This window comes from Chelonoidis abingdonii, chromosome 10 (assembly GCF_003597395.2).
Source record: "Chelonoidis abingdonii isolate Lonesome George chromosome 10, CheloAbing_2.0, whole genome shotgun sequence".
NCBI lineage: Eukaryota > Metazoa > Chordata > Testudines > Testudinidae > Chelonoidis > Chelonoidis abingdonii.
The window spans coordinates 44,417,941-44,441,686 of NC_133778.1; the positions used below are offsets into that span (position 1 = coordinate 44,417,941).

The 23,746-nt window shown below is 42.0% G+C and overlaps 1 protein-coding gene across 2 annotated transcripts in view; it reads right to left on the minus strand.

Moving 5' to 3' along the window:
- Nucleotides 1-1,619: 1,619 nt before the first annotated feature.
- CSRNP3 (cysteine and serine rich nuclear protein 3) overlaps nt 1,620-23,746 on the minus strand; it is a 62,716-nt gene continuing 40,589 nt past the window's right edge. For both annotated transcript variants that reach the window (XM_032770960.2, XM_032770961.2), the window contains exons 4-5: nt 5,475-5,771; nt 1,620-3,719 (exon numbers count right to left, since the gene is read on the minus strand). In XM_032770960.2, the coding sequence (XP_032626851.1) occupies nt 2,691-3,719; nt 5,475-5,771 (1,326 nt within the window). In that variant the 3' untranslated portion in view covers nt 1,620-2,690. The remainder of the gene's footprint in view (nt 3,720-5,474; nt 5,772-23,746) is intronic.

A 23,746-nucleotide genomic window follows, 5' to 3' on the forward strand; every position in this document is an offset into this window, starting at 1 on the left:
CAGATTCTCTGAACTTTATTGCAATATAAATGGTAAAGAAGAACAGCAGCAATCTCATTATTTTAAAGCTAGTTGAGATGTGCTTTACATAAATTACTTACTTTTCTGAGTGTTTTTCTTTCTAATGTCAGTGAAGATTTTCTTCATGTGGAAAGTTAGAGACTAAGAATATAATTTTTTATTGTTCCATAACAGGGTGAATAATGAAGTACAAATCTTATTTTCATCTGAACGTAATACATTGGTTAAATGTGCAAAATTATGTCTCCCTCTAGTGGCCAATCTACACTGAAGTTAAGAATCTGCTACTCACTCATAGCTACTGTGTTAGTTAGAAGTTTGTGCTTTAAGTGCTAGTGTGGCATGTGCCAGGTTTCTGTGATGTGTACACATGTGCCCAGTGATTTGTTACAGGGGCTCTGTAAATTAAGAGAGCTCTGTTATCAAGACAATATTATCAGTAACCTGCATACTTCTTTTTATCAAATGTTTCTAATTTGTTTCTCTTTAAAAATAAAGAATACCATTTGCCGTGTAAAAGCTGAGAACTCCTGTCTTAACTGACTACACGCCCTTCAGGGAAAGAAAAGTTTCTACTGCAAACAAGGAACAGATGAATTGCTAGAATGGCTACTTTAGACAGCAAGTCCAAGTGGTCTGCACTTTCCCAGGAGATAGGAATGTCATGCAAATGAAGTATGCAGTTCTTACTGAACCAGGGTTTCTATCTCAAAGGAATCCTAATGAAGGCATTCATGAATCAATGTGAGAACAAATAAATGAAACAGCTCCTTCATCTTACATGGAAAATATAAAAATATTTTGACAATTTAGTGTACAACAATTGACTTGAAAATGGTTGTGCAATAGTGTCATAAAAGAGCCATTAAGTCACAACTTCTTTTTCAGAGAACATCTTTTTAGCATGGTAGTTTTTCTACCTGGAATACTGTAGCTGACTTCATAAAAAGTGACTCAGCAGAAGAGTAATTGGTACAGAGTTGAAATCTACAATATGCTTACATCTGTATCCCTAAAACAACAAAATTTGTCAGAGATAAAAATTAAGCAGCAGATGCTGTAATTTGACAAAAAAGACAATCATTTCCTAACAGATATATAATGATACTTCAATATCAGTAAAAGGACCAAAATATCAAAACAGTTTAAGAAGTGTCCTATTGCATTTTAAAATAAGGCAATGCACAGCTAGGTATATCTAATAAACATGTAGAAAATGAACTCCTAGAACTTGTTCTTCTCTAGAAAAACCAAGTCCAGATAATTTAAGGGTTGGGATGCAGCATGTGTTGTAATTCTCATTGTCCCTTTTAAAAAGTAAAATGAAAACCAGGGTAATAACAATTGATGCATGTAATGCATTAGAATTTGCCTACAAATTTTCACAACTGTAAAACTTCTGACACTAGTGTCCTAGTTGAATAAACAGATTCTGGTACCTAATACTATTATTATCAGAGTAATTAAGTGACTTTGTACATTTAGGGTTTGATCAAAAGCCCACTGAATGGCTTCAATGGGCTTTGGATCAGGCTCTTATTTTGTGAAGATTGCTAAATAGGTGAAGAATTTAGAAAAAATCTTAAACTGTTCTCCATGCTTCCTTTAACCTAACAGAATGACTCTTTGCTCTTACTAAATTACTTATTTAAGCATTCATATATTGGCTAGGGAAAACTTGTATCAATTTTATTACAATGAATTGTAAAATGCCTGTCTATTATATAGATCTCACAATCTGGAGCTATGGCATATCTCCAAAATTGTTCACAGTACCCACAATTAGTAAGATACTGTAAAATGGCACTAAAGTGCATTAGTAAGCTGAATATTTGTGGGGCTAAAAGGTGCTGTGCAAGTTTATAAACTACTGCTTTGTCCTTATACACAACATCAATTTTCTCTAGGGGGAGTCATTGATTCAGACATTAATGGAAGATTGTCCTACCTTTCACCTGTTTACAAAATATAAATGCCCCCTTACTCACAGATTTGTCTGTCAAAAGGAGTAAAAACAGATGTAATGAATTTTAAAGAATGTATTTTAAGATCAGTTGCTAAGAGTAGTTATAAAAAATGTATATGGTATGCCAGATGAAATTTACATGGGCATGCTCTGCAGAACTAGCTATGGATCTTCAACTCAAATGAACATGCCGTTCATTTTTATTAAAACATGAGTACTAAACTACCATAAATAAAATACAGTACAGAACACCTAAACCTTTTTCATACATTAATTACTTTTACATAAAAAGTCACTATCTTTTTCAGATATGTTGCAAATGTAGGACTCTAAACAAGATTATTTCAAAGCATCGGTTTTAACATTCTTGCACAGGCCCAACAATCAAAAACATGAAGCTTTGATTCAGATAGCTTGGCAGATTCCACATAGTTTGACAGGTAGGCTACTTTGAAATATGTATATATTTTTTAATTTATACATTTTCTATCAAAAGACAGTTTGATTTCTGTTCTTAATCTTTACATGAACTGTTTTTGTGCAATGCCACAGCCAAGTAGCTTGAAGAAAAAAACAAAATGTGTCTGGAATATTAATCATAGTCCAAGTTTTCTTAATCCACACCTTAAAAAATTCTGATTCTAGGAAATCCAGTTGGAGGGCATTTAAATAAAGGGATTCAGTCCTAGAATATCTTAATAAATTAAACAGGTACTGTTTCCACTACAGATGATTTGATACACTCTTCATGCAGTCTACTCTTTTCTGAAAGGCTTATAGAATTCTCAGCAGCTTGCTCTGGTATGTGACTGTCACTGTTCAAAGCTGAAACAAATCCATCTTGAGAGGTACTTTTCAAGTATGAGTGAAATTCCACTTGAGGGTGGCTTGGCCTATGTTCAGTGTATAAACTATTACATGGAACACTGTTATCACTTTCTGAAGAGGAGCAGCAAACTATCACAGAAGGGTTTGCAGAAGGGTAATGAGAGCTGCTGTAACTTTCCTCTGATTGCCGTGCGTAGTCAACAAACTGCTCTGAAGTCATATTGTAAGGCACCAGAGAAAGACTACCATTTTTAACAGTGTCCCTTTCTGAATAGGTCTCAGTGATGTGGTTATTACTGCCAGGGGCATGGTTCTCTATTTGGTAATACAGAGTTGAAGAGTTAGCATAGTATGAGGCATTTTTAGAGTGGCTTTCACGTACTGCAGTGCCATCAGAATAGCAAAGGACAGAAGGAAGAGGCACCACATCGGCATGGGACTCCATGCCTTCTACAAAATCATCTGCTTTTTCTTCCTCCTCCTCCTCTTCATCATCATCATCAGATTCACTGGGTGCTAAACTTTGTGTACTAGAATCTGTAACTCCACTACAAAAGCTACTTCCATCTTCTTCCTCCTCCTCATCTTCCCCAGGACAATCCAAATCTTCAGTAGACTGCAGGTGCATCACTGCAGCCTGGGGGTCAGTTTCAATTTCAAAATTCTCTGCAAGTGAATATTCTACTGGGTGGGGTACTGTACTCAGAGAACTAGTGTGAGCACTTACCTCACTGTGGCAACCATTTAGTGCAGGAACCTGCTGCTCTCTATTTTTCTCCAATTCAAGCTTCATTATTGTATGCAAAAAGTGAGTCCGTACACGAATGGGGTTAAATTCTATTCTACCTGCTGTATTACTGCACCCTTCTTTAGTGCAACCACATGGAAAAGACATACGATCCACCTTTTAAAAAGAGAATACAGATTAACCATATGTACAATAAATCAATGATGTAACAGACACAAGAGAGACTACAAGCATAAAATGACAAAATGAGATTCATTTGGGGAAAGTGCACAGTACAATATATATGGAAAAATAAACCAAAGCACAGATATTTACTGGGAGGGAGCACCTGGAAAGCAATAATATCATAAAAACCAGAAAGTTAGACATGGATTTACAATGCAGTGTAGCAGAAAACAAAAGACAATACAGTTTTAGGTTTCATACGTCACAATGTGGACCAAGGGATAAATGATTTATCTTTCTATGGCTCTGCTATAACCACACCTGAAATACTGTGTTCATTCCTGGGGCCCTCATTACCAGAAATAAGCTGAGATACTGGATGGAAATCAGATAAAAGAAACAAAAATGATTAATGATTAGGAGGGAATGGCTTACACAAAAAGGTGGGTTTTTTTTAAATTAAATATAGACAGCTTGACAAAACAATAACTAAAGGGAGAAATGACCACAGAAGTTAGAAATAGAAACTGGGACACATTTTAAATGAGGCTTCAGTCAAGTGTGGATACACTACTGTAGACACAATAAACTGTAGGCTGAAAGAATAGAATTTAGATATCTACCTGCCTGATTGGATCCATAAATCAGGTACTGTAGTTAGATGCCTAAATTTTATCCTTTTCACCTACCTGCAATCAAATGCAGGTGCAAAATTAGAGGCCCCCCAAGGTGATCTAGTCCATATCCTCGTCAAAGCAGAACTCAAAACAGTCTATGAATATTCAAGAGGGTAAACATTTGAGGGTAATAGGATGAGTTTAGGCAGATTTAAGAAATTATGAAAAGGAAAATTTAAAGAAACTCAATGATGGTGAGATCTATTGGGCTGTATAATAGTGACCCAATGGAACTGATGAAGCCTCCTTGCTTGGGACATTTAAAATGATCCTGTAGAAACCACCAGTAAAAGTACATTAGGGAATACACTTTTGATTGTCGGAGAGATAGACTAAATGACCTAATACCAATGGTCCAGCTCTAGCATTTATGATTCTATCACATGTATTAATTGAAAGACAGTAAAACATGCTTCATTTATTGGTTCTTATTCTGAGTTTGGATTTTAATATTTGATTCAAAACTATTTGTGATTATAAATTAGGAAACATACAATCTGAAGTAACTGCAGATATATACTCAGGGGAAAAGATGTACACTATTTCTAAAATAAAAATTAATCTTGTAAAATCAGAAGTCATATAGGTTAGTGCAGCTCCCACTGGCCACGGTTCGCCGTCTCAGGCCAATGGGGGAGGCAGGAAGCGGTGAGGGATGTGCTGGCTGCGGCTTCCTGCCTCCGCCATTGGCCTGGGATGGCGAACCGTGGACAGTGGGAGCCACAATCGGCCGAACCTGCCGACATGGCAAATAAACAAACTGGCCTGGCCTGCCAGGGTGCTTACCCTGGCGAGCCACGTGCCAGAGGTTGCTGACCCCTGGGTTAGTGACTCCTCTATTGGATGTTTGGTTAAAGGCCCATAGAAGAATATAAGGAGCTGAGCATTTGTATTCAGAGGGGAAAATGCCAGTTATTGCGTGTCTTCAAACGAATCACAATAAAAACCATATTTTATATATGTTACTGACTTTGAGATCCACGAATTTCAGCACTCAGTAATTCATTACCCATAATACCTCTGTTGTGGGTTGTTTATGCCCTGCTAGTAAGGAATATCTGTGCTTTACCTGGCATTTTATGCCTGCAAGGCTGCAAGTACAAGTTTCTGGATCACAGAACACTCGGCAGTCACAGCCACAATCCTCTCTGGATAGGCGGATAGCCCTCAGCTCATGTTTTTCTTCCACATCAATCTTTTTCACTCCAGAGGCTCGAAGCAGTGCCCTACGTTTTTTTGTTGGTAAGGGTTGTAGAAAGAAGTATTCATCTACTTCTGTGTTGTCTAAATCAATATCATCATCAGAAATGTCATCCAACGTCAGAGTATTAGCCTCTTCAGATTCCACTGTACCATTCTTTGTCATCTATGATATAGAGCAGTTAACACAGTATTAAGACTGTACACTACCTGAAACTAAAACTTTTAGTGAGAACATATTAATTATAAAGTATTTGTTTGCATGTGAACGATAAGAACACTAAGAATATACGGTATTATTCATGGTTCTGTAAAACTGATATTCAGTAAGTCAAGGATTCTTAACAGATTTTCTTCTGAAGAGACTAATTTATTTCAGATGTCATTCCTTTTGGAATTGTCATGGAAATAAATAATTGAGAATTCAGATTTTCACCTACAGTTGCAAAATATGGAAGAAAAAACATTAATAATAATATCCCCCATACTGCTAGGAGTGGACATTTTTAAATTATTCATCAGTGCTTTCTGGTGACAGCAAAGAGCTGGACAAGGATTAACTAAAACCAATGGGCAACATTAGGGTTAGGATCAATATGCCCTTTTGTGTATAGACAATACAATCATGGCTGAAATCATGACAGCTATTCACAAACTAACCTGTCTTTGCAGGAATAATAATTACTTCATCAGTGGAGTAAAAATGGAGAAACACACCAGAAGAAACATACTCTTATGCACTGTGTTGTTGTCATTTGAGACACAAGTACCCAAAAATAACATTACCAGAGTTAGAATTTGTATGCAAAGTATGTGAGTGACATTCTATACTCAGGGAAGCATCCTGGAACCCCCATATTCCTCATTTTTATATAATTGTGATCTTACATATATAGCATGCCTTGTAAGGTATCAGGGGAAAGGTCATGATCTGCTAAAAGTCATTTCTCTAACCACAGATGCATATCATTAATGCATATGAAGTTATGAGAATTGTGTTGTCACTAAAACATGCTGTAAATCGGGGAATTAGCCAGATATTAGCTCCCCAGAGGCAACAGCAAGGAAAGTAACCAACACCTGGGTGGAGTATCAATCAACCCATCTACAACCATTGTCCAGCAACGGAGTAACAATCTAATGACTCACCTGCATGAGGCCACCCCAGGGGAATTGCTCAATCTTGCCTGGAGACTCAGCAATGCACCCAGACATGCCTGGACTTGTGTTTTCCAAGCACATGGCCTAAGGCTATAAAACAGACACAGAGGCCATATGCTGGGCCCTTCTCCTGCCCCCACTTACAATGCAAGCAACTAAAACACTGAGGAGAAGAAGATAAGACTCAAACAGAGGAGATTGGCTCACTTTTAAGGTATTGCCCAGGTACATTAAGGACTGCAATATCCAGTAGGGTGAGAAAAACTGCTTAATCTAGATGTTGCCCTGTTTAACAGGGTTGGGAATTTAGACTGCGTGCTTATATTTCATTACTTCTGGTAACTAACTCTGACTTTTTGTCTATCACTTAAAATCTACCTTTTATAGTCAATACATTTAATTGTTTATCTTTACCAGTGAGTTTGTATGTAGTGTGGGGCAAATCTGCTCAGGTTTTGCAAAGGCTGGTGTATATCCACTTTCAATTGTTGAAGTGGTGAACCAGTTAATAAATTTGCACTGCCCATCTTGAGCAGTGCAAGACTGTATATTCCTAAGGTACAGTGCTGGGAGGACTTGGCTCTAGTGCCGTTCTGTGATGTGTGTGATTCATGAGTGACTCTGGGAGCGTTCATGCAATATAGTTGGGTGTGGGGCTCCACATGAAGTTGTGCTAAGGGATCACAGCTCCTGGAGAGGTTTGCTGCTGGTCACTAGCAAGGCATTGTGAGAAACAGCCCAGGGTGGAGAGAGTCAAGGGGGCACAGCGGTCCCGCAGTTCCAGGCTGCACCCCTTGGGGATCCTGTCACAACATGGAATCAGAGAAAGTTCAGAGTATATAGTGCTGTGCTTTACATTTAGGAACACAGGGATTACTGTACTAGATCAGACCATAGGTCCATCTAATCCAGTATCCTGCCTCTAGCAATAGCCAGTACCAGACAGTTTAGAAGAAGGTGCAAGAATCCTCCAATATACAGATGTGCGGCGAGCGGCCCCTGTCATTTGGTCCTGATCTATAATAGTTGGAGATTGATTAAACTCCAACGCATGAGATTTAAAATCCCTCCCAAAAAATTTATCATCATTAATTATAACAGCTCTGGATATTCTTATTAACCATATAAATGTCCAATCCCTTTTTGAATCTTGCTAAACCCTAAGCCTCAATGACTTCTTGTGGCAGTGAGTTCCACAATCTAATTACAAGCATTTCATCAATTTTGAATTTGCCATCTTTTAATTTCATTGTATGCTCCTTTGTTGATATGAAACAGGAAGAACAGAATTTCCTGATCTTCCTTCTCACTACCATTCATTATTTTATATACTTTATCAAGTTCCACTTTATCTCCTTTCTAAAATAAACAATCCCAACCTTTTCAATCTTTCTCAATCATTTTTGCTGCCCTTCTCAGAGCCCTCTCTAATTCTACATCGTTTCTGAGAGGGGATGACCAGTACTGCACACAATATTCTAGATCTGGCTATACTATGGATTTATACAATGGCATTATATTTTCCATATTATTCACCATCCCATTCCTTATACATCCCAGCTTATTTCCTCTTTTGACTGCAGCTGCATATTAAGCAGAGGTTTTCATTGAGCTGTCTACAGTGACAGCCAGGTCCCTTTCCTGAGCTGATACAGTTAATTTAAAACATTAATAGGAGTACAAGTAATTTCAAAATTCATTGTTGCTACCAAGCTGCTCATTGACTGAGACTATTTAGGTCTTTCTCATTTAAATTCCTCACCGTCTTCTCTGGTCTTGACTAACCTAATTAAACTTTGTGTCATCTACAAATTTTTTTATGTCACCACTCATACCCTTTTGAGATTATTAATGACTATATTAAACAACACAAGACTAGTCAAAACCTCAAGGCTTCCTGCTGGTAACCTTTTATCATAATAGAATAAGGTATCTGGCAAGACTTAACACAACCATCCAAATGTCACCTTTTCATATACTAGCACTCTTTGTCTTAAATTTATGACACTCCAATCCAGCAAACACCACCACAATTGAGTAAGCGCACCTCACTTGAAAGCATTGGGCCAGATTTGCTGTTCCAGCCAAGCTGCCTGGGTGAAAGACTGGCATTGCAAGGGGAAAGGTGGCTTTAATTCACTTTAACATTCCCTGGATCCAAGGACCAGCCCAGCCCTTTAGACTGCTCTAACATATGCCTGGCTTCTCAGTTTGAAGGCAGGGTTGGACTAATTTCCTTGTCCACGATGCCGCTCACTGCTTAGTTATCCCTACCAGAGAGTACATTTCTGGGGCTTATAAAAATACTTCTGAAGAGAAAACTATTTGACTTGAGAGTGGACCAAATGGCAAGGATTTAAAAACATTTCCTCAAGGAGGGCACATATGGATCCCACAAATTGTACATTCCTTCCAATTTCAAGCTAAACAAATTGAGCACTGTGGTATACTACTGAGATATTCAATATATTTTTACAAACAAAGCATAAACATTTCAGCAAGTGCAGAAATACAAATTTGTTTTGTCAAGTGAGGCTTCCTTTGTTATTGTTATGAAAAACCCTTTTGTTTAAGTGGAAAACCAAATGCATACATTCCCAGTCTTCATCTTTCCTAAGCACAATGATTTCAATGAAGGTATGTTGATTTACACTTGCAGAGGATCAGGGCCCATATCTCTGAATTTGTGACCTCTGTAGGTTTAATTCCTCACCTAATGTCACATTTAGACACTGCTGTATTTTTCAAATAAAAAAAAACACTGAATGTAAAGGAGACAACTTTGATCACACACTCCCCAATACAGCATCCTTTGTTTGGATTTATTATTTCAGATCTCTGATGCCACACTTTGAGGCACCAATAAACAAACTCAGGACCAAACCCTGAGGTTCTCATTCCAGTTTTACTCAGACAAAATCTCAAGCCTTGTCCATATTAGCTTATTCTGTACTCCTGTGGGAGCAGGCTTGAGTAAGGATTGAGTAAAATCAGCATAAGGACATCAAGATCTGGTACCCAGTGAGTTTATCTGAATATTTTCCTATCCATAAGGAAATATATATTCAAATACATGCCCTACACTTTCATTATAACAACAGATATTCTTCATCCTTTTCCGCTCAGCCTGCTATCACTTTTTAATTTTTGTTTCAGGTATAAGCATAATACTTAAATTCACAGTCAGTGCATGTGCTTCCAATTCTGTTATGGTTTTTTATGTTTGTATATGGTAAAATTACCACTGTTGCTTAGATATTCCTCCTTCTCTACTACTTAATCCTGCCATCTCTGTTACTCTCTTTCTAGTTGTATCTTCTTTTACATAATGTATAAGGAAGCAGTCCTGTATCGTATCCATATAACTACTGCTGCATTTATTTACTATATGCTCTGCTTTGTCTTAGGTACCTTAAGTCTCCCACTTCTGTTTACAGTTTCCCCTTGGCACAACCTTCTGGATTACAGCTGTCATTTCATGCCATTGTTCAAGAAGTCTAGAAAGTGAATTCCTATCAAGAGTTCATTGTCTTTGTGGCCTCCAGTCTTGAACAGTAACAATCATCGATGTTAAAGACTGAAAAGATCTGACAGATCATTCACCCATTTCCTTGCAAACACAGGATTAAAGGAACTCCCTGCCCCAGTCAAGGAGCTGACCCCCAATTCCCGACTGGCAGGTGGGCGTATACTTACTAATAGACAAACAAGAAGACATTTCCTTAGTGTAAAGTAGTATGTCCTCTGTTAATATTTCATCACTACCTGTATTTCTTATAAAGTTAGACTGCCATTTCTAGAACTTCCCTTATGACATACTATTTCTTCCTCTTTCCAAGGTATTTTGACTTTTATAAACAAATTGCAACCTTCAGAGTTTAATCCCCAGTGATTTTCATTTCAGCTGCCATGTCTGTTAGCCCCATAATATTCAAATCCTTTATGCTCAGATACTTCCAGTTCTCTTTTCAGTTATATATAGGCATCTTTAAAACATCTCTTGAAAAACCTTCATATTCTTCTTTTCTGTTTCCCTAGATGTCAGCCCTCTCCGCACAGCTAGCAAAAGATAAAACTTCCCTTGTGAACTATGCTTTAACACATTTGTTGCTAGAGAAGTGCTACATGTTTTCTCTGTCCAGTTTACACTATGGACCCATCTATACCAGTCTTACTAACCTGAGCATACAGAACTTTCTACATTAACACACTGCAGTTACTTTCCCTTCCCCCCGTCACGGAGTCACCGAGGAGATGCTTTGGAACTACTCCATACGAAGCCAGTCAGGACTCTGGGCAAGCCTCCACTCTGTGAGCAGACTGTCTCCATGGCAAGAAGCGTACACAGCTTTGACCTTCCTGGGTCCTGGGGAAGCCAGTGGGCCCTGCACCCCAATTCCACAGTCAGATGGGACTCTCAGCCAGCCAGTAAAACAGAAGGTTTATTAGATGACAGGAACAGAGTCCAAAACAGCTTGTAGGTACAGAGAACAGGACCCCTCAGTCAGGTCCACCTTGGGGACAGGGAGGCCAGAACCCCATCTGGCCTCTCTCCATTTTCCCAGCCAGCTCCAAACTGAAACTCTCCAAACCCCTCCTCTGGCCTTTGTCTCTTTCCCCGGGCCAGAGGATCACCTGATCTCTTTGTTCTCCAACACTTTCAGTTGGCACCTTTGCAGGGGAGGGGCCCAGGCCATCAGTTGCCAGGAGACAGGCCATCAGCCATTCTCTGTGCAGACAGTATCACACTGGCCTTTCTAGGACTCTGCGACAATCACACACCCTTATCCCACCACCTAGATACTTAAGAACTGCATAGGGGAAACTGAGGAGCCCACACACTGTTCAGAGAAAACATTAAGAACATTCCCACTTCGTTACACCACTCAAACCACTTACTAAGCAGAGCAATGTCACTCAGTTTCCTGTACAAAATTAAAATATAATTCTTGATTTAAAACTTAGTTCCTGCTCGTGGCAGCCAATTAAAAAAAAGGCTATTAAAACCAGCTTAATACAAATAATACAAGGAGAAATTTAATAAAGGAAGTTGTGCTGGCGTAGGGAACATCACACATTTTTATATTACCTGAGGTGATAAAAATCTGTATTTTATTCTGTTTGCCCCCAAACTGTTAATGATTTTGTTAGTCACCACAAGCAGTTATTAACTGTGCCCATTATATAAGATGTGGTGCTCTTCCTCTGCCTCTTCTCAGTCCAAAGATATGACAGTAGAAAAATAATTTTTTTTATTCAGAAAGAGAAATATTTTCAAGCTGCTAGCTAGAAGTTTGTATCTGACAGAGCAGTACGTGTTTGGAGATGAATACAATAGAGTTGGGAATGATAAAATACAGATATTCGCTGCTGGCCCCTGGATTTGAACATTCAGAGACTTTGGATCTGGAGGTGAATTTTGAGGGGGAGGGAGAGCTCAGTGGTTTGAGCATTGGTCTGCTAAACCCAGTGTTGCGAGTTCAATCCTGGAGGGGGCCACTTAGGGATCTGGGACGAAAATTGTTCCTCCTAGTGAAGGCAGGGGGCTGGACTCAATGACCTTTCAAGGTCCCTTCCAGTTCTAGGAGTTTGGTATATCTCCTATTATTTATTTTTTATTTATTTTAGGTTGGGCTCATGTTTAGTAAAAATAAAAATAAAATCTGTTTCTATGCTGCAACAGTTTAGCCACAAACATGTTCCTGTGTCATGTGGGGGATTTGAAGAGGTCTGTATCTTCATATCTCCCCTCCTAGGTGAATGAATCTCTCTTATCTGAGTTAGTTTCTGGTGACTTTTGATTAACCCCTCCAAAGACCAATGAAGAACTGATGATGATCCATGGTTTATTCAGTTATCAAATGCTAATCATTTTCTTTCTAGCAAAAAGATAAATAACTGAATTATCCAGTGACAGGTAAAAAGTTAAGTATATGGAAAAATTGCTATACAAGCTTTTATTCCTGTTTAATTTCTCCTTTGCTTTTATCATCAGTCCTAAAACCACTGATTTGACTCTAATGAATTTAATACTTATAAACATTCCCATACTACATTGGTGGCCAGACTTCTTCTCAGGCTCAAGATCACATGCAGTAGCAGTGCCATGATTTAAACCCAGTCTCCTAATCCCAGTCTTGTGCTCATCCCATTAGATTATGCTCATACCAGTTTGATTTCGCTCTTTGAGTTGTATAACCTGTTGCCTTCATGCCAATATTTTCATCGTTTTCATATGCTTGCAAGTGAAACTGAAGTTGAACTGAGTGATTGGTAACCAACACATGCTCCTAACAGGATTGTGTTTCTGTCAACAAATAAGTCAGAATCTGCAGCATTTGGATCATAGCCTTTAGATCACATAATCCCAAATCTGTCATACGAAAGTCAGTTCTATACCTCAGGCCAGGTAGTGACTTATTACTTATAGTCAAGTCTTTCAACTGCTAATAATCAAGGTTCATTGGCAAGTTTATTGTTACCTTTTCTTCTGCATGGTGACAGCAACTCTGAATTAGATGGCGAGAATAACCACAGAATAAAAAGTGACACACTTTCTCCCAGTTACTGTAGACCACTTCCTAAATAAGCAATTTATCAGCTAAATTCAAAGGGGAGCTTGACACTATTAACGGTCACAAAATACACTTTCATGAAAGAATTGAGAGGAGCATTAAATCCTTTTGTGAATATTACAATATTGCTAATCCGAGTAAAATATGGTATAGGGAGAAATAACAGTTTATATTTTAAAGCTATCAGAGTGAAATTCATGGCAGTGCAAAGGACCAAACAAGGGCTGATGTACACTTAAGGCCTTGGTGTGAAATTCGCTTCGCCTCTATAAAACCTGAGAAATTGAACTTTATGCCACACTCCTCTCTGCCCCCTTAGCTGAAAACTTCTCTCCACAAGGGAATCAGGTGAAGGAAACTTAGTTTCTGCAGCAGGTTTCACCAGAGTGCAAACGGGGCAAAATAATAAGGCAGGTGAATTTCTTTCCATTTGATTCTAGCTGCTAGAACTCTTGGCATCTACTTGCACAGTACACTCAAAATGAGGGGGAATGGCTGAAAAATAGAGACATTCATAATATAATCAAAGGAACCTAATAGACCTTCCTAAAAATCACAGGAGTTGTCCATAACTGTGTGCACTGAAGTATATATATTCTTGAGTTTAAGGGTTAATTAAATTTTTTAGAGCTGCACAGCTGCAATCCAAATATTGAAAATATTAAATCAGTTCACCCATTACTGACATTTCCAAGACAGATGTGAATGCATTGAGCCCTTTCAAATCTGTCTATTGCAGTTAGTATGCAGCTAATAGCTCTTCTAGTAAAGTGCTAAACACATACCTCCACAAGTGAAAGGTAAACGCACCATATTCATACCATTTTGTCTTTTTTTTTATCCATTCTACCTAATTTATATAGCAGTTACAAAATAGCATAGACATCTTCCCTACAGGTATTTAGAGACTAGAAAATTAGACTTGAACATATACTGTTCCTTGTCAGCTATTCTTTAAGCACATTCTTTGATGTCTGTTAGATACTCATAAAAAGATGGAGAAGGCCTGGAACAATGGTTTAACTTTTTTTTTTTTAAATGGGAAAAGAGTTGCTAGAATAATCCTATTCCTATTCTGCGGTAGAGTAGACAACTAGGTTCTTTTCTGGTGGCTTTGCTTTGGATTCTCTTGTATTCAGGAGGCTCACCTCTGCAATGTGTAAAGCAAAGTCTAGCTTGGTGCAAGGTAAACACGCTGACACATCCTGGTTCCCAGATCTGTGAACTTTCAAATCACTTATGTCATGCTGGTGAATTTATTGAGGTTACTAATGTTTCCTCAAATGACAATTTGTTAAAGTAAATCCTCCCATGTCTCTTTCTTGTAGGCAGGATGATTTTTACGCTCCAACTCAGCAATTAGAATTTTCACAAACCACTGCTGATCTGTGAACAATGCTGGCGTGCCAAATCTGTCCTGTGCTTAAATGGTAAAAACAATCTTTGTCTTTTTAAAAATAATTCTTTGATTTTAATAATATGCGGAGCTAAATAAGAAACTACTATTCCCAGTATGTAAAACAAAAACAACAACAAAAAAACAAAGTACCTAACATAGATACTCACTCCTTTTATCAGACATTTTCATCTCTGAATGAGGCCCACAATATGTCATGTTTGCTACCTAGGAGTCCACATATTTGATGCAATGTAGAAATTAACAACCAGGAGAACTGAAATAAAACCTATTAATTTCTTTCTTTTTTAACATACAGCTTTTACAGTAAATTTAAAAAAAAAAAGCCTTTCAAACAAAAACTTTCCCTACTTCATTTTATGAAATGGCTTTCTGTGCAGTTGTATAGCAATTTACATGTAAATCCTGGGCAGAACGCTTCAAATCAAGATCATAATCACTGATATCATCTAAGAACTGTAACATCTTTCTTCTTTGTGTTCATTGAGACACAGGTCAAATGGCAAAACAGCTCTTCCATCTCCTAAACAGAAATCAACAAGACCCAACTGTCATAAGTAAACAAAACATCTTTGATGCTTCAGAATGACTGCCTAAAAGGCTAGATAATAAGTGTTCCCTCAAACTTCCAACACTGACTGTGACTGAATGGGACTCAATGATAACATTATCTCCCCCTCTTCCTCCTCACAACCACTTTTTGAAAAAAGGAAGCTGGCATGAATGAGTAATATTGGAGTAAAGTGTTCAACATGGTGCTCATTAGCTCATTATGAGCTCAACATAGGCCACGTTTAGACTACGCTCCGTATCGGCGCGTTAAAATCGATTGCTCGGGGATCGATATATCGCGTCTAATCTAGATGGGATATATTGATCCCTGAGTGCGCTTATATCGATTCCGGAACTCCACCAACCCCAACGGAGTTCCGGAATCGACATGGCGAGCCGCGGACATCAATCCCGCGCGGTGAGAACGGGTGAGTAAATCGATTTTAGATATTCAACTTCAGCTACATTATTCACGTAGCTGAAATTGCGTATCTAAAATCGATTTTACCCCGTAGTGTAGACCAGCCCATACTAAGCTCAAATCTCCTTTCATTGATAACAGTTTAACACCAGCAACTCCATTGACTTCAGTGATCTATACTGGTTTAAATGAGAAGAGAATCAGGACTAGTATCTGGAATACATATTCTGATAGAAAGTGTTACCAGCTCTTGTGGTTTTGTTGTGAATTGCACAACATTTGTTATTTTCTTAAAGCCATGGTCCTGAATTAAACTGATTATGAAAGAATCTCACCTTTCTAATTCTCATAGTTGCAGAGAAAAGCTTGAAAATAAACCCAAACATATGCCAAAGGCTCAACAATCAAAAGGCAAATAAAAAGAACTAGTTTTAAAAAACATCTCATGATTTTTAAATCAGTCTCAAGATTTTGGGGGCTTGACTCATGAGTTTTGAATGCGTGCGGATGGCAATACAAAGTAAACCTACAACCCCAAAACAGATTCCCCACAGTCACCACCAGCTGCTAAGAAATAGTGAGGGAAGAAACTTCCATCTGTAGGTGAGGCCCTTCCATTTCGCTACAGGAATTAATCCAGTATTTAGAGACTGGGAAGAGGGGGTGCATAGAATGGAAATCAAACTTTTATTGCTACACCAATATCTGAAAAGAGAATTTACAAGAATTTAAAATCCTGACTACAGGTCACTGTCTACTTTAAACAACCCTCCCCAGCTCCACGCTTAGTCTCAGCAGGAGAGGATTTGGTTGGTCACAGAATCTGTGCCCCCCAAAAACTGTGCCTCCCCTCCTGCTTCATCAGGTTGGAGGCATGTTGCTCAGTGGACCCAAAAAGAGTATCTGCCACTCCCAGGAGGGAGAGAAAGGGATGAGAGCGCTAAAGGTAAATGAGATCTGGGATTTTCATTGGTGAATCTTGTGCCTGTAAGGAGACGGGGAAGCCCAAAGCCCATGTTGGTAACCTTTATTCTCTGGGCAGTGGGAAGGTTAGAGGACTCAGAAGTGAGCTGAATCCTCAGGGACAGGTCTATACCAAATTATTGGTTATCTGGTGGGAGCCCCATAATCTCACACCAGATTCAGGTAAATGCCTGCTGTATCAGATGGGAGGGAATATACAGCCCCAACCAATGTCAATAAAGTTGTGGCTTGCCGCCTAAAATCCATTCCAATGTCTGTCTTTCATTCACCTAAGCACCATGAAAGTTGAGGGTTAGAAGTTATTAAAAAAACCTGTTCACTGTTCAAACTAGAAACTTTAGTAAACAGCAGAGTAATTACAACAGTATCTGTGTAGTAAGAGCCACACGGACTTCATAAGGAGGTCAGGCAGAAACCTGTGAAAAAATGCCCAAGAGGCAATATGAGTAATGTTCTAAACTCAGAATAATGCCAGTTTGTTTTGGGAATCTGCCTGCTAGTGGTATCTGAAACAGAGAGATGTAATCTCAGCATAATTTTATAGTGGGAAAAGGAGTGCAGTTAGGCTACAATTCTAAAAATCATTCAAAGCTAATTACATTGATTAATTTGCAACCATGCCAAAATAAAATGAACAACAGAAACAATTAATACATATTCTTAGTTTGCCTGATCTTCTTCCAGTTTAACTCAATGGGAGTTTTGCTACTAATTTTAATAAGATTCGTGAATAGGACTAGTGTTTCTAAACATAATTTTTGAATGATCCATTGAATGTAAAAAGCACACACATGTTGAACATCTACTGTGCTGTATTTCAAAAGCCAACGCAGGACCATATTTCCAATTTGTAGACTGGATCAGTAGGGCTAAGCAGCTGCATCAAGCAGTTATGTCAAACAAAGAGCTGAAATTTTGCAAGTTTTTCTTCTTTAATGGCATACTTTCTGATTAAAAATATATATTTTTTAAAATAAGCATCCATACCTATGCTGCTTATAATATGGTGGAAGATGAAACTGATTTTTTCAAAAATGGAATGCGCTTTTCAACATTAATGTTTGCTTTTTGCATTTAGTTCAAGTTGGTCAAGAAAAGAAACCAGTCAGTTTCACTTTCCATATCTCATCACTAACACCACGCTGCCATTTTTTGATTGCATTGCCTGTAGATTAAAAGACGGTTACTCACCTTTGTAACTGTTGTCCTTCGAGATGTGTTGCTCATATCCATTCCAATTAGGTGTGCGCGTGCCACGTGCACATTCGTCGGAAGATTTTTACCCTAGCAACACTTGGCGGGTCGGCTGGGTCGCCCCCTGGAGTGGCGTCGTTATGGCACTGGATATATACTCCTGCCAACCCAACGGCCCCTCAGTTTCTTCTTGCTGGCTACTCCGACAGAGGGGAAGGAGGGCGGGTTTGGAATGGATATGAGCAACACATCTCGAAGAACAACAGTTACAAGGTGAGTTGCTCATATCGATTCCAATTAGGTGATTCCGAAGTGTTACCTAGGCGGTGGGGTTGGCGTGAGATTTTGCAGAATGCAAAACTGCTGAGCCAAATGCTGCATCATCTCTGGACTGTTGAACCAAAGCGTAATGTGAGGCAAAGGCATGAATCGACGATCAGGTAGCTGCCCAACATATTTCCTGTATGGGAACATGGGCCAGGTAGGCGGCAGATGAAGTTTGAACTCGAGTAGAATGGGCGGTGAGGTGGCTAGCTGGAACGTGAGCCAAATCATAGCATGTACGGATGCAGGACGTTACCCAAGATGAAATTCGTTGCCTTTCATCCAGTCTGCCACAGCTACAAAGAGCTGCGGTGACTTTCGGAAGGGTTTTGTTCTCTCAATATAAAACGCGAGAGCCCTGTGAACGTCTACGGTGTGCAGCTGTTGTTCCCGATGCAATGGGTGCGGCTTTGGGAAAAAGACTGGAAGGAAGATGTCTTGATTGACATGAAAGGCGGACACCACCTTAGGGAGGAAGGAGGGGTGTGGTCACAGCTGTACCTTGTCCTTATGGAACACCGTATACGGGGGTCCGCTGTCAGGGCCCGAAGCTCAGATACTCGTCTTGCCGAAGTAATAGCGATGAGGAAGTCTGTCTTCCAAGAAAGGTACAGCAGTGAGCAGGTGGCTAGTGGTTCGAAAGGAGCACCCATAAGCTTGGCTAGCACCAGGTTGAGGTCCCAGGTAGGGGTCGGGCGTCTAAGTTGTGGGTACAAATGTTCCAATTCTTTGAGGAACCTTGAAACTATGGGGTGAGAGAAGACTGATTGGCCATTTTCCCCTGGGTGGAAGGCAGAGATGGCTGCCAGATGCACCTTTACGGAAGAGACCACTAGGCCTTGTTCTTTCAGAGACCAAAGGTAGTCCAGGACAGTAGGAACTGACACCTGTGTGGGGACTGAGTTACTTTGAGTGCACCAGCAGGAAAAACACTTCCACTTGGCCAGATATGTCATCCTAGTGGAAGTCTTCCTACTGCCCAAGAGCACCTGTTGGACCGAGGCAGAGCAACGCAACTCAGACTGGCTCAGCCACGCAGCAAGTATGCTGTGAAGTGAAGAGACTGCAAGTCCGGATGGTGAAGTCTGCCGAAGTCCTGTGTTATGAGATCCGGCCAGAGCGTCAGGGGGATCGGATCTGCCACTGAGAGGTCGAACAACATGGTGTACCAGTGCTGCCTTAGCCACGCTGGAACAATCAGGATCAGGTGGGCACTGTCCCTGCGAAGCTTGAGTAGGACTCTGTGGACCAGCGGGAACAGTGGAAAGGCATAAAGTAGGTGCTTCTTTCACGGGATGAGGAAAGTGTCTGATAGGGAGCCCGGGGAGCATCCCTGGAAGGAGCAGAACACCTGGCATTTCCTGTTCTCTCGGGAGGCAAAGAGGTCTATGCGGGGAAACCCCCACTTCCAGAAAACAGAATGGATGACATTCGGACGAATCGACCACTTGTGAGACAGGAAGGATCTGCTGAGGAGATCCGCCAGAGTGTTCTGGACTCCTGGGAGAAAGGATGCTACCAAATTGATCGAGTGGGCTATGCAAAAGTCCCAGAGGTGAAAGGCTTCTTGACAAAGGAGGGAGGAGCGTGCTCCGCCCTGCTTGTTTATGTAAAACATAGCCGTTGTGTTGTCTGTGAACACTGATACACAACGGCCTTGGAGATGCTCTCGAAACACCTGGCATGCTAGACGCACCACCCTCAGCTCCCGCACGTTGATGTGTAAGGCTAGCTCTTGAGTTGACCAGAGACCTTGAGTGCGGAGGCCCGCAAGGTGAGCACCGCAACCCAGAGATGACGAGTCCGTGGTGTCGGAGAAAAACTCAGTTCTCGCTTTTTGTTTGGGTGCAGCAAAATCAAATACTTTTATTATTTCTCCAGCAATTGCAATAGAGGGAGGGAGTGCCCTAGGATACTGGGTTGCCCCAGTCCCGGACAGGTCTCTCAACAGGTAAACAATTACAGCAAGCATTTATACCTTTGTTACAGACAATAGCAAGCAATATTACAGACAATGATGAGCAACAGATGCATTTTGTTTATGCATAGGACATCCTGCTATCTTATTCTTCTCAGCTTCTGGGCACCAGTCTACACATCTGATTATCAAGGCAAGGTCGTGATAACTTCTCACACAGTTCTTTCTTACCTCCCTCACACTATCCTCGCTTCTACATGCTCACGTTATTAGGGTTACAGCTGGCCTAACTCTTGCTAACAAACTGAGATGCATTAAGATCCCCTACAAATCCTTGTCAATTCTTTCCCTTCTTCCACAATGGTTAGGGCTATCGAGGGTTGCGGTGGGTGGAATGGCATCCCTGCACAGACTACAGTGGGGTTTAGCCACCAGGTTAGGGAGCCCAGAACCTTCTGGGGAATAGTTAGCACCGAGTCCAGGCTGTCCCTGCGTGGTCAGTATACTGAAGCAAGCCAGATTTGAAAGGGACGGAGACATAGCCTGGTGTGTTTGGTCACGAAGGTGCAGGAGGCCATGTGACCTACCAGACTGAGGCAGTTGCGCACCGACATTGTCGGGAAGGTTTGAAGTCCTTGAATAATTGTAGCCATTGTTTGAAAATGCGACTGCGGGAGGCAGGCTCTGGCCATATTGGAGTCCAGAACCGCTCCGATGAAGTCTATTCTCTGCGAGGGTGTCAGAGTAGACTTCCCTGTGTTGATCAGCAGGCCTAGGCTCCTGAAGAGGTCTTGGATGATGCACAGGTGACGTGAACTTGTAACTGGGAGGCCCCTTGAAGAGCCAATCGTCGAGATACGGGTAGACGTGAACCCGACGACGTCGGAGGGAGGCGGCGACTACGGCTATGCATTTCATGAACACTCGCGGGGTTGTAGAAAGGCCGAACGTAAGTACGGTGAACTGAAAGTGTTGATGGTTTACCACAAAACGGAGGTACCGTCTGTGTGGTGGGTAAACTGCAACGTGGAAATATGCGCGGCATATCAGTCTCCCGGATCCAGGGATGGGATAATGGTTTCCAGGGTTACCATGCGGAACTTCAACTTTATCATGAATTTGTTGAGTTCTCGCAGGTCTAGGATTGGTCGCAGACCTCCCTTTGCCTTGGGGATTAGGAAGTAGCGGGAATAAAACCCCTTGCCCCTCATGTCTTTTGGCACCTCCTCTATGGCTCCCAGGTCTAGGAGCGACTGGACCTCTTGTAAGAGGAATTGCTCGTAAGAGAGGTCCCTGAAGAGGGACGGGGAGGGAGAGTGGGAAGGTGGGGTTGAAACAAACTGGAAGTGGTATCCCAATTCCACTGTGTGCAGGACACAGCGATCGGAAGTTAGCTGGGACTAGGCAGGGAGGAAATGGGAGAGGTGGTTGACAAATGGAGGAAAAGGATCCGAGAAAGTAACTGGTGGGCCGTCCTCGGGCGTCCCATCAAAAGTTCTGCTTGGGCCCCGCTTGTGATTTAGCGGGGGCCTGATTTTGATCCCCCTGGGGACCAGGACTGCCTCCGACGATTCCCTCTACCACGCCTTCTGCTAAAGTCCTGACGTGGCCTAGGCGGGGCGCAAGGGCGGTGTGGTTAGGGCCAGAAGGTCCTGCGTTGGGTCACTGGCGTATGCATTCCCAGCGAGTGCATTATGACGCAACTGTCCTTCAGACTTTGCAATCTGAGGTCAGTCTTGTCTGAGAAAAGGCCCTGGCCTTCAAAGGGCAAGTCCTAAATAGTTTGTTGTAATTCAGGAGGAACGCCTGAGACCTGGAGCCAGGAGATATGCCTCATCGTCACTTCTGATGCGAATTCTGGCTGCCGAGTCCGCTGCATCCAGAGAGGCTTGGAGGGAGATTCTTGCCACCTTTTTACCCTCCTCAAGTAAGGCCGTAAATTCCTGACAGGATTCCTGGGGAAGAAGCTCCATAAACTTTCTCAAGGACGTCCACGTGTTAAAGTTGTACCGGCTTAGGAGAGCTTGTTGGTTTGCCACCGTAAGTTGAAGGCCCCTGGCCAAGTATATTTTGCGGCCTAGGAGGTCCATGCGCCTAGCCTCCTTCGACTTAGGAGCAGGGGCTTACTGGCCATGATGCTCCCTTTCCTTCACTGATTGCACTACTAGAGAGCAAGGAGGTAGGTGAGTGTAGAGATATTCATACCTCTTTGAGGGGACCATGTGTTTTCTCTCTACTCCCCTGGCTGTGGGGGGAATCGAGGCTGGGGATTGCCAAATGGTGTCTACATTTGCCTGTACGATGCGGATAAATGGGAGAGCCACTCTAGTAGGTGCGTCAGCCAAAAGGATGTCCACTACAGGGTCCTCTATTTCAGGGACCTCTTCCACCAGTAAGTAGATATTTTGAGCCACTCGTTTTAAGAGGTCTTGATGGGTCCTAAGATCAATTGGCAGAGGGCCTGAGGAGGATGTTCCCGCCACCGCCTCATCTGGCGAGGAGAAAAAGGAGAGACCAGGAACCAGAGGGTCCTGCGGGGACTCCTGTTCTTGAGGAGCGTCATTTGCGTCAGGTGAGACCTCGGTATCTGAAGGTGATATCGGAGCCTCATCCATGCCCATGGGGTGAGGGGGCGGCTTACTGTCACCTCTGGCACCTGGTGTTCTGACGGGGCCGATCGTGGAACCACTGAAGGAGCACCTTGAGCTTGGTGGTATGCCCACGATGTCCAGAAGGACCAGTGATGGGGTCCTTGCTCGTGGCTCTGGCTCTCGGGAAATATCTGGCTGGGGACATCCGAGTCACGCTCCTGCAGATAGGAAGCGCTACTAGCCTGTGATAATACCGATGTGTGTCTCGACGGCCATGGCGGTGCTCACAGACCCGGAGAGGGAGCCCCGGTTCTGGTTGTTCTTTCCCAGGGTGGTTCCAGAGAGTGGTACCAGGAGTTATAATGGTACTGTGAGCGAGATCGGGACCTGCGACCGTAGAGGGGCCAGGAGGTCGACTGGGATCTCAAGTCCCTTCGCCTGGAACGGCTGCGAGATGTGCGGTACCGTGAATGGTGCCGGGAGTCGGATCGGTACTGTAAGTATCTGGCAGGCAAACGGGAAGCCGAGCAGTGCTGCAAGTGCAACCAGTACTGCAATGGAAAGCGGTACCGGGACTGCAAGCGGAATCGGGACTGGGATCGGCAGCGGGACCGAGATCGGCAGCGGGACCAAGATCTTGAACGATGCCTCTCGGCGGCTCCAATGGAGGGCGACCTCAGCAAGGCAGGCTTGCCAATAGATTGGATGACCCGCACTGGCGGTGCTGGGGGTTGAGGCACCGCAGTCTCCGTCATCGGAATCAATTCCCATGCCGTGGCGAAGGTCTCCGGCATGGATGGAAGAGCGAGCTCGACCATGGTGTGAGCCAGGGAGCTTTCGGGCACCAAACTCAATGGCCCTTGCAGGACTGGAATCAACGGTACCGCACTCGGCGGTGCCGCGGCAGATGACGGTGCTGGGTGAGCCGTCGTTGATGGCGCTCCTTCTGTGGTGCGGGTGGTGCCGAAGCTGCTGGAGCGCTGTGTTGCTTCCTGGGCCGCGGG